General features: G+C 40.5%; 1 protein-coding gene across 1 annotated transcript in view; it reads left to right on the top strand.

Moving 5' to 3' along the window:
- Positions 1 to 768: 768 nt before the first annotated feature.
- Positions 769 to 13,491, top strand: part of UBE2H (ubiquitin-conjugating enzyme E2H) — a 98,257-nt gene continuing 85,534 nt past the window's right edge. Inside the window, exon 1 of the mRNA XM_004677037.2 lies at positions 769 to 1,269. Within this exon, the coding sequence (XP_004677094.1) occupies positions 1,217 to 1,269 (53 nt within the window). The 5' untranslated portion in view covers positions 769 to 1,216. The remainder of the gene's footprint in view (positions 1,270 to 13,491) is intronic.

Genomic DNA, 13,491 nt, shown 5'->3' with positions numbered 1-13,491 from the left:
GGGAGACTGTGTAAACTCAAAATTGTTCTTATCTTCATGCCAGAGTGGTTAACATATAGTAGGAGCTCCATATTTACTGTATGAATGATGGCGAGTAAGAGGTTGGGGTAGGAGTTTATAGGGCAGGATAATCTTTGACCTGAACTACAGCCTATCTGGGTGTTTCTGCTGCTATCAGTCATTCACTTTATGAAATTACCTCATAGTCCATATAGGAAAGATGGTAGCACTAAATTACTTCCGGCCTTGCTACCTTATGATCTCAACTCCAATCCTTGAAATAGTGATACAATACCTGTGTAGGATAACGAACCTTGGTTTGCAAGCTCTGAGGAAGCCTTGCTATAGTCTGACATCCTACAAACAAGTCCTCTCCATCCAAGGAGTAGAGGGTAGGGAACCTGCTGGTGTAGGAATTTCCAGGTTTTGATGCCTGCCTGAGTAATTGGCACCTGGCCTCCAAATCAAATAACCAGCTTATTTAACAATGTATGTGAGAAGGAATTTCATTACCCTAAAACACATGAATGTAATAATATTGCCATTATTTGCTATTATCGTTTATGATAATGATAACGACACTGGCAGTTGAGCGATGAAATGAGTGGGGAAGTTGGGGGAGGGGGCAGAAGCTGCGAGGCCAAGAGAAAGAGAACTACAATTCCCAGAATCCCCCTGGAAAGTCCACGCCGCCGCCGTGGCGCCCCACCCCTTTCGCCGACTGGGCCCGCCCAACAGATGACGTCACAGAGGTGACGTCACGGCGGCCAGAGCGAGGCTGGGGTAGAGAGGCCGACGGAGCTCGAGTCGCCCGCTTGTCGTGGAGGCTACTAGGGAGCCGGCGAGAGGGTGAGCGGGCGAGCAGGCGAGCAGGCGAGCAGGCGAGCGAGCTAGAGCAGGCAGGAGGAGGCGTCGCGCGGCGCAGAGTAGCGCCGGGGCCGGGCCGCGGCGGAACCCACAGCCAGAGAGGGGCAGCCTGAGCCGGGCGCTGCGGGGTCCCCACCCCCACCCGGCCGGACAGTGCCCGGTGTTCCCCCGTGCGGGGGGCGGCGGCGGCGGCTGACGGGACCCAACAGGACCGCGGGGGTGTTGTACCTCCACCGAGGAGCCGGCACAGCCGCGGGCTCTTAAGAGCCAGGGCCCAGGGCCCGTGACAGACGGGCCGAGGAAGGGAAAGAGGCGGCGGCACAGGCGACGGGGAAGCAGCGGCGACACCATGTCATCCCCCAGTCCGGGCAAGAGGCGGATGGACACGGACGTGGTCAAGCTGTATCCTTCGTGGAGGGGGGATTTGGGCTGTGTGTGGGGGTCGGTGTGGGGATGCCGAGGGCACCCCCTGAAGCCGGAGCAGGGGCCCTGGGGCACCCCACTCTACTGTCCGAGGCTCCCCACCTTCCCTCTAGTGCCTATGGCCGCTCCTTGGCACCTCCTAGGAGCCTAGAGCCTTTCCAGGTGCCCCTTTATCTGCAGCACCCCCGAAATATGTGTTGTTCCTAGCTTTTTCTGTCCCCCCCCCCCCATGCCCTGACTTTTCTCCACCGCGTTTGGACTCCCAGAAGGACCTTTTTTGCAGGACCAGCTACTCTCTTCGGGGTCTCGCTTGCTTGCTTGCTTGCTCGCTCTAGATTTAGGGACTCGAGATAGATATTCCCCAGTGAAGCCTTTATGCTTTTCTTGAGATGTCTCCATTCCTTCCACTCACAATGCTGCTTGAACTGGGGTAACTCAAGTGACCTCCTTTATCCTTAATTCCTTTCTATATTAGGAAGACAGGAGTCTGCTCGGTGCCCCCTCTTGTAATAAAGAACTCTGAATGTTTAAGTCAGAGACCCCTATTAAGCTTCCTGTACCCTAGGAGAGCCCCACAGTTTTTCTTTTCACTGACAAAGCCTATCCCACCCATAGTTGCATGTGGTGGGGACCCCCAGGCCCTCCAGCAAGCAGCCCTCCTCCATATTGTGGCTATGACAGCTGGGGGCAGGGAGAGAAAGAGGATCTCCTTAACAAAATAGCTCCTGTACTAGCCACTTAAGCAAACTCCCTCTATAAGGGTAAGGTTCTTGGACAGTAATTGCCCTGATCTTGCCAAGTGACACCCTTTATTTTCCATCCCCCTTCCCCCAACTTTATGTACTCTGGAGGTAGCATTTGGAAAGCTATAACTGGTAAGAGTCCTTCAGGCAGTGCTTTTGGTTGGAGTCCAGAGAGATTATTTTGTGACCAGCTAGAGAAATTCAGAAGGTTCCTGTGATAGTAGTGAAATTTTTTGAGGGGTAATTTGGAGGGTGGTGGTGTTGGTGGCAGAGAGGAAATGAGCCCTGAGTTCTGAACAAATCCCTGGGGAGAGGGGAGAAAGGGGGGTGGGGTGGGGAGTGGTAGTGTGAGAAACGCAGTTAAAAAGCCCTGTCTTCTGCTGCTTTTTCTCCTACCCCCATCCCCCCACTATTTCCCCCTGTTGCAGGGTTTTGTTTATATAACTCAAGTTGTTTGGCTAGATTCTTCAGGTGAATTCCTTTCTTTCTTCTTTTTATTTATTACAGTTTTTGATTGGATGTGTTCCTTCTTTGTAGAGATCGATGATTATTGTCAAATATTCAGTTACAAGATTTGCTGAAGTTTTAAAAAAGTAGTTTTTGTATTTGGTTTGAAAGTGGGGGATGGGAGGGAAGTTGCCTTGGGCAAGAGATTTACACCCCCCCCAATAATCTTTTCAGGAATAAGTAGGTGTTTTTCTCCATAATCAAAAACATGTTTAGAAATTTGGACGGTAGATAAACTAAGTTTCAGGATTTGAAGTTTAGAATTTTTGGGAGGTTTGAATAGGGACTCAAGGGAGGAGCAAGTAAGCAAGTAATAAAGTGTATGTTCTTTACCAGATAGATGTCTAGGCAGAAATGAAATTGACTCTTTATGAGCTGTTTGTGGCCATGATTGTAATGTGTGAATGATAACCATTAATGTTAGCTTTTCATAAGGTTGCAGGAAAACTTATAACTACGGCTGTGTGTACATTTTACGCAAAGCAGTTTTAGGTTTTATTTTTGTTTAGAAACTAGAAAATGACATGGTGGTAGAATCTGAGTTATTTTTATCTTAAATTGATAGTTACTGTCACACCTAATGCAAATTTCTACCTAATGTTTAATTGGGATGGTGGGGTGGATGGGAGAAAGAATTCCAGCTGTTTTTAATCAATGGCAGACTCTTAAATTATATACATATATGTTTTCAGAAAATTTAGAATAAAGGGTGAGGCCTAACTTGACCTGATGCCTTTTCCATACAGTGCCTTTTGTTCATTTAGTAGTTGTGGCATCTAGAATGATTACAGCATTTAGGAGTCGGGGTGTGGGGGGTGGAGAGGGAGAGGAAAACAGACAAAGAACAGCAGGTGTCTTTTTTTTTTCCCTTCCCCTAAGTGGCTTATTTCATAGCTTATTTTTAGTAGAAGATGAAGAAAGGCAAAGATGCATTGGCCTTCTGTTCTTCCCCACCTTCCTCCTTTCTGACAAAAGAAAGCAAAGGCGATTTAAAATCCTGTTCTCTGAGATAGGAGGACACCAATCTCAGGATTTAAGCCAGAGGTTACCTTTGTTTTGTATTTATTTTCTGGTCTAACATAGTTTGTAAGTTAAAATTTTCGTATTTCCTTTTGTGTGTGTGTTGGGGGGGTGGGGTGGTGAGGGATTTTGTGGCCTCCTTTCTCTATTGAATTCACATCAGTAGGCCCAAATGGAGCCAACAATTTTAGAGTAAGGTATATTTAGAAAAAAATGTAAGGAAAAATTCCCCAACCTTCTACTAAAATGAGTACAATTGCATGAAAGTGCCCGGGGTTGAAAATGAAAGATGGTGGAGAGGAAGTAGAAAGGGTCTGAAGGAATGTACTTGCTTTTTGCTTCACAGTGCCCCTTATGATAATCTTTGCTGTGAAGGCCGATAGCTGATTTCATGGCAATCTCCTGTTTCAGACCATTTTTGGATTTCTCCTGAGTGTCATTATGCCACCACGATTTATAGCCTGGCAGGGAACCTGTGTGTACTAAAGTAGCGGTGTGGGGGTAGGGAAGAAGAGGATGTGTAACTAATTGGCCACTGCCTTCCACCACTTCTCCAGGTTCTTCTAGAGACTCGTCTGTGGTTGTTGTTTGGAGTGGATAAGATTTCTTTTGTGACGGGTTGGTAGGAGGAGAGCTGACTCCCAAGTTATGCAGGGAGTGAGTGTTTTGCACCATTGCACTTAATAATCTGCTGGGCGATTATGTTCTGAAACTCTGACTCATTCATTGTTTCTCTTCTGAGCCTTTGCTGAGGGTTGTGCAAACCTCTCCAGGAGCCTAGAAGCTGATTTACGTGACTTTTGGGCCCTGTAGGAATGTGTCCCAATAAAAAACTTGCAGTTAGCCCGGATCCTGTGGAGTAGTCCTGAAATAGTGTGGCCATTTGTTTGTAAAGTCAGGTAGACTGGTGATACTATGTCGTTTCCAGCTTGGCAGCCTTTGAGGTTTCCATCTCAAAACCGCCTGATTATTCAGATTGTCTGAAAACTGGGACTCTGGTGACCTTAAAGCGTGATTTGCCCTAAAGGAATATCGGTTTAAGTTCTCCCCGGTGGAGGAACAAACAGCTCAGATTACACGGGTTTCCTTGTTGGTGGGGGTTACTCGTCTCACCCTGTTGCACAGCCTGGTGATCCTTTTATCTGTGAACCAGTGGCCCCTGCCGAAGGCTGGAGCTGCTTGTTTTGGAAAAGCGTATGCAGGCGAAAGGCCGCAGGCACAGCTCCTCGCAGCCCATTGGCTGCTCTGTTACTACCCGGAAAAGGAGGAGGGGCGGAGCTACCGAACAGCTGATGGAGTGTGTGACCAGTGTGTTTATATACAAAAGAAGTAGGGGCTGGGGAGGCCTTGTGAGTGGTGGTACAGGGTCGAGTGTATTCTTGAAGGAGTAAAAGGAGAGGAAACCTGTCCTGTTAGAGTACAATAAATGTTCAGAAAAACGAAGGTTAAATCACAAAAGTGGATCTGATATAATGGGACTTGGTTTAAACTATAATTGCTTATAAAACCAAGAGTTTTCATAGATCCCCTTTTCAGAGAGATGTGGTAACTTAAAACAAGATCTGCCACTTTATATTTTACTGACTCATACAGGTATTGGGAAGTATGGTGGAAATGTTTGTTTTCCCTGTAGAAGCTTAGAGTGATAGGGTCTGTATCCTAATTTCATTAACATTAGTGGATTTTATTGAATCCTGGGGACCTGTTTTACTGTCTCAGAAATTTCTATAACAAGTTCATTCCCTGAAACACTTGAGCACCCCTTTTTTGACAGGGTTGGTGCTAGTTGCTGTGGGGAGGGGGTTTAGTGAAAAAGTGTGGGTAGGCACTGAATTATGTAATTAGTTAAACAATAATTAAACTCTGTACAGGTTGTATTTATAACAGGTAATCCCTATATGTGTCACCATGCTTTTTGAATAATCTGTATATTTAGAATTGCCTTTTCAAGAAATAGAAAGATTAAAATGTGAATTTTGTGTGATGGGATGTATGGGGATCTAAATAGAAAGCGTTATTAGCAAGTACATTTTATATGATGGGATCTATACTTCTATTATTTAAAAGATATTGAAAATAGTAACAAAGGATGTTAAAATGTGTGGCCATTTGTCTTTAATTTCAGTATTTTTCTGTTAGTCAGCAGTTACTTTATCCTTAGTAGTCTTTGTTACTCTAATTTGTGCTCAAAGTGTAGGCAATTCTGTAATCCTTTAACTAGCTCCAGTGTCAATTGGGAACCTTTAGTTTGCCTTTTATTTCCTGTGGCCTCTACTTTAGTGAGATGATGAGATGGCAGGTGGAACAGTTTAATGATCTTCAAGCTAAAAGTTAAAGCTTTGGTAACTCCCAGCGTTGAGTTTTTCTCTGCCTAGATTTTGGTGACAAATAGAACCTACTGGTACTTATTTTGGACAAGCTGGAACCCTTACAAGTAAGCCTTCACAGCTTCAGGACTTCTGATTCCTGCAGTGTAGTTCTAGCGAATTACACACAAGCCTAAAAATTCAGTGTTTAGGGGGAAAAATCTTTTGCAGATGTGAACTATTAAAAAAAAAATCCCTTATCCTGTTTGTGTGCTTGTATCAAAAAAACCTGGATTTGATAGTTTTCTAATGTTTTGCAATTTTTCCAGCACCTTGAACTGAGTTATTTGTGTAAATATGTATATGTTAAAATTTTAGTATGTTGTTCAGTTTTTTTTGATTTGTTGGTGCCAAGAGTCATTGTACTCTTAAGTTGGTTCCAAGAATCATTGGGCTCTTTATGTATACACATCGGACCCACATAAGTGCTTATAGTGTGTTGGCTTTTCAACATAGACCCAGAGTGTGTACATTTTAGTAAAATAATGGAAAAAACTCTTAAAAGTAATGAGACAATTGAGTAAAAAATAGGTTACAAAACGGGGAGAAAAATACTCATAATTCTGTTTTTTTTTTTTAAGATTTGTTTATTTTGTGCATACAGAACTGGGGTACAGGCCGGAGGCTCAGGGGCGGCGAGAGGCTTCACCAGAGACAAAGTGGGGAGCAGAACATGCAGATCGAGAAGTACACTGCTGAGGGGAGCAGCGGGCGGGTCAGGAGAGGTCTGCCGCACCATGTGGTCACCTCCTGGGCAGGTGGGAATCGAACTCATGCAGAAGTGGCTTTAACTTCTCAGTGCTGTGCTTTAACCTGCTGCACCACCAGGGAGGGCCTCATAATCCTATCTTTTAAACATTGATTCTCAAACTTTAGTGTGACCTTAATTAAATGGAGAGTTCGTTAAGACAGGTAGCTGGGTTCCACACTTGGAGTTGTCTGGTTCAGTAGTTCTGAAGTGGGGCCTGGAAACCTGCATTTGTAACAAGTTCCCCCTGATGACGCTTCTCTGTTGTTGGTTCAGAGACTGGCATTTAAGAACCACTGTCTTCAAATGTTTGTTATAGTGTTTTTTTCCTATCCGTGTTTCACTCCACCCAGGATATATATTTTCAGCTGTTGATCATACTGTATGTGCCGTTTTTGCTTGATATTTTTGCAACTATTTTTCACACATAAAATCTTTAAAAAATAACAGATATAATGAAAATTTAATGTAATCTTACCATTACATTACTATGTAATGTGCACTGATTTAATACTTCACAATTTTTCTACAAGATTGAAATTAACATCCTTGTGCATAAGGCTTACCCTGTATTTTTGAATCTTCCAGAAATTCTATTCTAGATCAAAGAAGGTTGAACATATGAATTGAAATATTAAAAATATATTTGGATCCCCACATTCAGCGGGCTCTTTTTGTTCTCATGTTTAAGTTGTCATTTCAACCATTAAAGCAGTTAGCCTAGCATAGTGATTAAAAGTGAGTTCTGATTTGTTTCTCTAAACTTTCTTTTTGTGTGTATATGATAACAGTGATCCTCAAAATAGGGACACGATTATATTTCTCCCAGTGCCAGCCTTGAGTTGGTAGATTTCCATATATTCATTAGTAGGTAGGTCTGACTGGGCAGAGCTGTAGGATAGTTTGGTTATATTGAATTTTTTCTTTTTGCTTTTACTGAGGCATAATTGACATAAAATAATTCTGCATATTTAAAGTGATAAATTCGGTAAGTTTTGATTGAGTCAAGTAGGAAGCCTATTATAATCAAGACAGTGTATGTATTCATTTTCTCCCAAGTTTTTTGTGCCCTGTATGTAATCTTCTCACCCTACTAACCATTGGCCTTATTTCTGTCACTATAGGTTATTTTACATTTTCTAGAATTTTATGTAAAATGGAATCATGTACTTTTTTTTTTAAGATTATGCATACAGAACTGGGGTACAGGCCAGAGGCGCAGGTGCAGTAAGAGGATTCACCAGAGACAGAATGGGGAGCACAACAGGCGGATCATCTAAAATACACTGCCGAGGGGAACAGAGGGCAAGACAGGAGAGGTCTGCTGTGCCATGTGGGTCAGCTCCCTGGCTGGGGATCCGACTCCTGCTGCAGTGCCTATGGATGGCTTCCTAGTGCTGCACTTTGGCCCCTTGTGCCACCAGGGAGGCCACCTGTTTTTGAAAATTATTGTTAAAATTTTTTTTAATACACAGTTTTTACCTAGCATCTCCAGTTGTGTTTACAGTTTACAAGTATTTACATATGACTCTCTTAAGGTCTGAATGATATCTTCAATTTTTATATGGACTAACCTTTGAAAATTGAGTGACAGAGTGGAAACATTCTGAGAGGATGTCCTTTAATTTTAGGAATGTTTTTAAATTATTAAAGTGGTGTGGTTTTTGTTTGTACTTTTTGGCCTCCTATATGAGTTGCTTGATAAGTTAATAGATATTGCCATAATAAAAATTTAGATGTTGCTTTGTAATAGGTGGAACTTGCCATGTTCTTTCTGATAAAGAATTTTATAAAAACATTACTTAAAGGCTCTCCCCGATGGCGCAGCAGGTTAAAGCACAGCACTAAGAAGCTAAAGCCACTTCCGCATGAGTTCGATCCCCGCCTGCCCCGAAGGTGACCACATGGCATGGCAGACCTCTCCTGACCCGCCCGCTACTCCCCTCAGCAGTGTACTTCGTCGATCTACCTGTTCTGCTCCCCACTCTGTCTCTGGTGAATCCTCTCACCACCCTGCACCTCTGGCCTGTACCCCAGTTCTGTATGTATAAACAAATCTTTAAAAAAAAAAAATTGCTTAAAAATTAACCTCTTGTTACTGATAATTAGAACTGTTAACTGTTACAAGAGACCACTTGGTTTATGCCAAGACCAGCTTGGAGTCAATGCCAGTTTATTCGGTGGGTACCTTTAGTTGGACACAAGGATGGTAGAGTACTCTGAGTGTGTATATTAAAGTGTATTATTTTCAGACTGCTAACAGTGTCGTAAAGTCAGTGTGTACTTGAACAGGCTATTGTTTCATTAGTGATTCTCAGCTTGCATTTGAGTATGGTTATATTTTTAAAGGTAGCTGTGTGATTACTGTTGTTTCTTCTCTGTACCTCACTACATTCTTGGGAAAAGTTAGCAGTTTGTTGCTTGTGGTGCTTTAAGTTGACTTAGCCTGGCAGAACCCATGTCCTCAAAAGCCAGGTGAAAAGTCCCATAGGGCCGCTGTGTCCTCCTGAAGGATCCCTTTTTTGAGTTCCCCTGCTTTTTTGGTATCCAGAGCATTAGGTAGGTGGTTTTAATAGGTGCTGGTGGTCTTTTGACCTGGCTCTGCAGAGAAGTTAGGGCGGAGTTGGAAGCCCTTGTGAAGGGGCGAGGCTGGGCTGAACTTACCCCAGGCAGATTGTCATGGCTGGTGAGTCTGTCTTGGGCTCCCAACAGGTGCCTGGACAGTAGCACTTGGAGGAACCATAGTTTTGGGATTTAGAGTGTTTGTTTAATTGAGAATGGGACCTTTATGTTCTTTGTTCAACTGCCTAGTTTCTAACAAATCATTTTTAGAGGAGGCCTTATGTAAGTGATTCCCTACTTCTGGAATTGTTATTAATGTTATATATTAATATATATTATATATTATATATATTATGGATTTTCTTTTTAATAAAAGGCAGGTTTTTAAAAAAATCTATATCATACACATTTTCAAGGTTACTTACATTATAAAATTGTTGAGATACTATAAAAAGAAAATTATAGAATGTGCTAGTTCACGTTACCTCGGAAGCAGTTGGGTTACTATTCAACTTAATGAAAATAACTTGTTATTTTGTCCAAGTGGTGCCAATATAACTGGTTATCTGGCTCTTGCTTTTCAATTATTTGACTCTATATTGCAAAGACAGGTTTTGAAAAGTTGATTAATGAAAAATATTCAAGTGAACATTTCCTTTTTAGTGTTTATCGATAGGTTGATTTGGTTAGAATTGTTCTTGTAGAGGTCACTAGGTATAATATATTGGATATATTGTTTTATTGCCTTACAGAATCCTGAATGTTGTGCCTTTGCTAACCTGTTTATCTAAAATCTGCAAATAGTAAGCCTCCTTAGCAGCAAAATCTGACACTACATTCTTTTTGGGTTTCCAAAGAAGGAAATTGAATTTACTTTTTTCATTAAGAATTGGTCACTTTTATATGAACTTTAAAGTATTACAACTGTGAATTTGTACTTGGTCAGATCACTTATCTAAACTAAGACCCATAATGATGTCATCCCATGATGTAGCTCTTGGACAGCTTAGAATTTTATTACAAGTTAATTTTACACTTGTGGATGAATACAGGAAGAAAATGCATTTTAAGTCGTATTTTCTGCAGTTTTAGCTACTTATCTTAATTTTATGAATGATTTTAATGTTAAAGTGTATTTAAATAAGTACTAAAATGTAGACTGTAAAATGTGTTTGATAACAGTTATCAGGTAACTTGAGGAAAAAATATCAATCTTGGTGATGCTGTTATCATTGGCATTTGTTAACTTTACCAGCTAATTCATTCATCTCACCAACGCCACCATCTTGATAATGAGTTAAAGAAAAACCTGTGTTTTGTCTCTATCCCTACAGACATAGAAAAAACAAAGTAAAATAGTTTTAAGTCAGATTTGTTTCACTGTGGAAGAAAGAAAGTAGACCTTAGCGTGTGTTTTTTACGCTTATTCTCTGGATTGCTGCCCATTTCTCTTAGCAGTAAAGGAAGGCAGTTCTTTAATGCTGCCTTTGATTATCAAATGACATATATTTGAATGTACCCGGTTTGAGTCATTCATGCTTTTGTAAATTTTTACTTGGTTTTTTCTTTCTGTAGGCTCTCAAGTTAGAATTGTTAGGTACCAGAATCTGTGAATAATGGATCAGACTTTTCCTTTGAGGTTTAGTTATGAGTTTTATTTATTTAGAGATTTTATTTATTGACCCTCCCTGGTGACGCAGCGGGTTAAAGCACAGCACTAAGAAGCAAAAGCCACTTCCGCATGAGTTTGATCCCCGCCTGCCCAAGTGGAGATCCACATGGCGCAGCAGACCTTTCCTGACCCTCCCACTGCTTCCCTCAGCAGTATATTTCAGTATATCTGCCTGTTGTGCTCCCCACTCTGTTTCTGGTGAATCCTCTCACCCTCCGCATCTCTGGCCTGTACCCCAGTTCTGTACAAATAAATAAATCTTAAAAAATAAAAAATAAAGATTTTATTTATTTATGCATACAGATCTGATGTACAGGCCAGAGGTGTAGGGGCCATGAGAGAATTCACCAGAGACAGAGTGGGGAGCAGAACAGGAAGATCGACAAAGTACACTGCTGAGGGAAGCAGCGGGTCAAGGGAGGTCTGCTGTGCCATGTGGGTCACCTCTAGGGCAGGGGATTGAACTCTCACTGAAGCAATCAGCCATCCTCTTGACCTTGAAGTGCTGTGCTGGAACCCCCTGTGCTACCAGGGAGGAGTTTTGTAAATGTAAATGTTTCATGATACATCAGGAAAACTGTTGGTGGCTCATGAAGACTATCATTTCATTTCATTTTTGTTTATTACATGTTTTTCAATCTGTTTATTTCCTATTATTATTCTTAGTTTATACTAATTTCTAAAAATTGAGCAAGACCAGTTAAAATTACTGATAGAAAAGTACACAGAGCTTTGGAGAGATGTTTCCAGATCTTTATAGTATCTTACATGGAAACTTAATTAGAAGTAATAGTGAAACTGAGTCCCTTCTTTCAGGGGTTTGCAAATAGGAGTTTACTGGCCTATTTCACTTTGTGCAGTTGGCAGTTATCAAAGTTAGATGTATGTACTTACACTGAAAATGTATAGCAGTTTATAACTTTGCTGTGTAACCTCTGAATATAAAAGTAGCCTACACTGTATGTTTGCCTTTGTTCAATAAAGCCCGACAAAATGGAATATGGCATTTGGATTTCGTATTATGCTCTAGAGGTCCTGGTCTCTCCTTGCCACTGAAGAATTTGATTTTGCTAAAGCTAGTTTTGTATAGTCTGGTTAGTGTCTCTGAGATGCAAAAGCTGCTGAGATTTTTCTTTCAGTTCTCAAAGTGGACAGTCTAGAGGTCTCTGTCCATTTTTTCTGATTTCCTCAGGCAGTGCAAATGGAAGCCCTCCCCTGCCCCTGTGCAGGTTTATTCTCAGGATTAAGTTTTAACTACTGTGCGTTCTGTAATTCAAAGCATGACTACCGTAGGAAATACCATCTATTGTACTTGTGCTTATTGTCCATTTTGGGGGTGAGCTGGACTGTGTACTCAAAATTGAACGAAATATGTGTCTTACCTTTGCTTAATGGAAATAGAAATTTTGTTTAGAATCAGTGTATGACTTCTGTACTTTTAAATCGGGGGCTTATTGTATATTAAGTGAATAGGATAAGATGTAATAGTTGTCTGTGAGTTCTGGCTACTCACTTTTAAGTGTTTTGTCAACTCTGATAATATTTCATTATTTAAATTTCAATAGGTATTACATAGATTTTACCATGTTTTTTCTACTTGATAAAAACCTAGAATGCAAATAGTATTCTAAAGCTTTCTAAATGTAAGGACTCTGTTGAAATTAATAATTACATTTGAGACAATATCATTGTGGCCTTAAGTAACAATTTAAGAAATGCCTTGACTGTGCTGCTTGAAATTAGGAGACTGGTAACTTTGTTTTTATTATGCATAGAAAACATAGAAGCCAAACACGGAAATGAATCTGTTTTTCATCTGTGGTTTTTAAAATCAGTTTTACTACTTAGTAGTCACATTGGTTATGTGAAAAGTGTAATTAAAACATTATAGCCACATGTCTCAACTAATCCTTTTAGGAATGTGAGTCATTAAGAAAAATTTTTTAAAAAATTAATAGGTTTTAATATAAATGTTCTGATACTTGTTTACATAATAGATAGCATTATATTTTATATACTTGAGCTATTTGATTTGTATATATATATTTGTACTATATATATATTTGTACAATAATATATAGTATATATATTTGTCAGTAATTTAAAACAACCCCATCAGATTGCCCGATTTATGGAAGCTTTTACCAGGTAGTGTGGCAGCATGCTATACCTTTTAAGCGTTTATACATTTAGATTGTATTCTGCTTTTTAAGAAATATATTGGAGAATGGGAATATATTTGAGTAAGAAAATATACTTAAAACCAAGATAGGGTCCCATCAGAGTGTGTAATAGTCTAGTACTTAAGCATTTTAAGAATATTTCACCTTTGTCTTTTAACAGTCTCCAGATAAGCATTGTCAGTGTCTGTAGCAGATCAGCTGTTCTTTGTGTCACAGGGATTTTGATTAGCCTCCAGATAGCAAAGTATGTGTGACAACTTAGCTGCTTTAGATTTGTCAAAAGTTGGGATTTCTTTCATAAAAGAAAGGTTAGAATGTAAACAGCCCTTCTCATTTTCTGTTGTATTTGCTTTAATGTTTTATATAATATATATATATATTTTAAAAGATTTATTTATTC

This window comes from Condylura cristata, unplaced genomic scaffold (assembly GCF_000260355.1).
Source record: "Condylura cristata isolate star-nosed mole 26May11 unplaced genomic scaffold, ConCri1.0 scaffold00005, whole genome shotgun sequence".
NCBI classification, from domain to species: Eukaryota; Metazoa; Chordata; class Mammalia; order Eulipotyphla; family Talpidae; genus Condylura; species Condylura cristata.
Note: the sequence above shows the minus strand (reverse complement) of the source record. Positions and strands in the feature narration are given on the sequence as shown.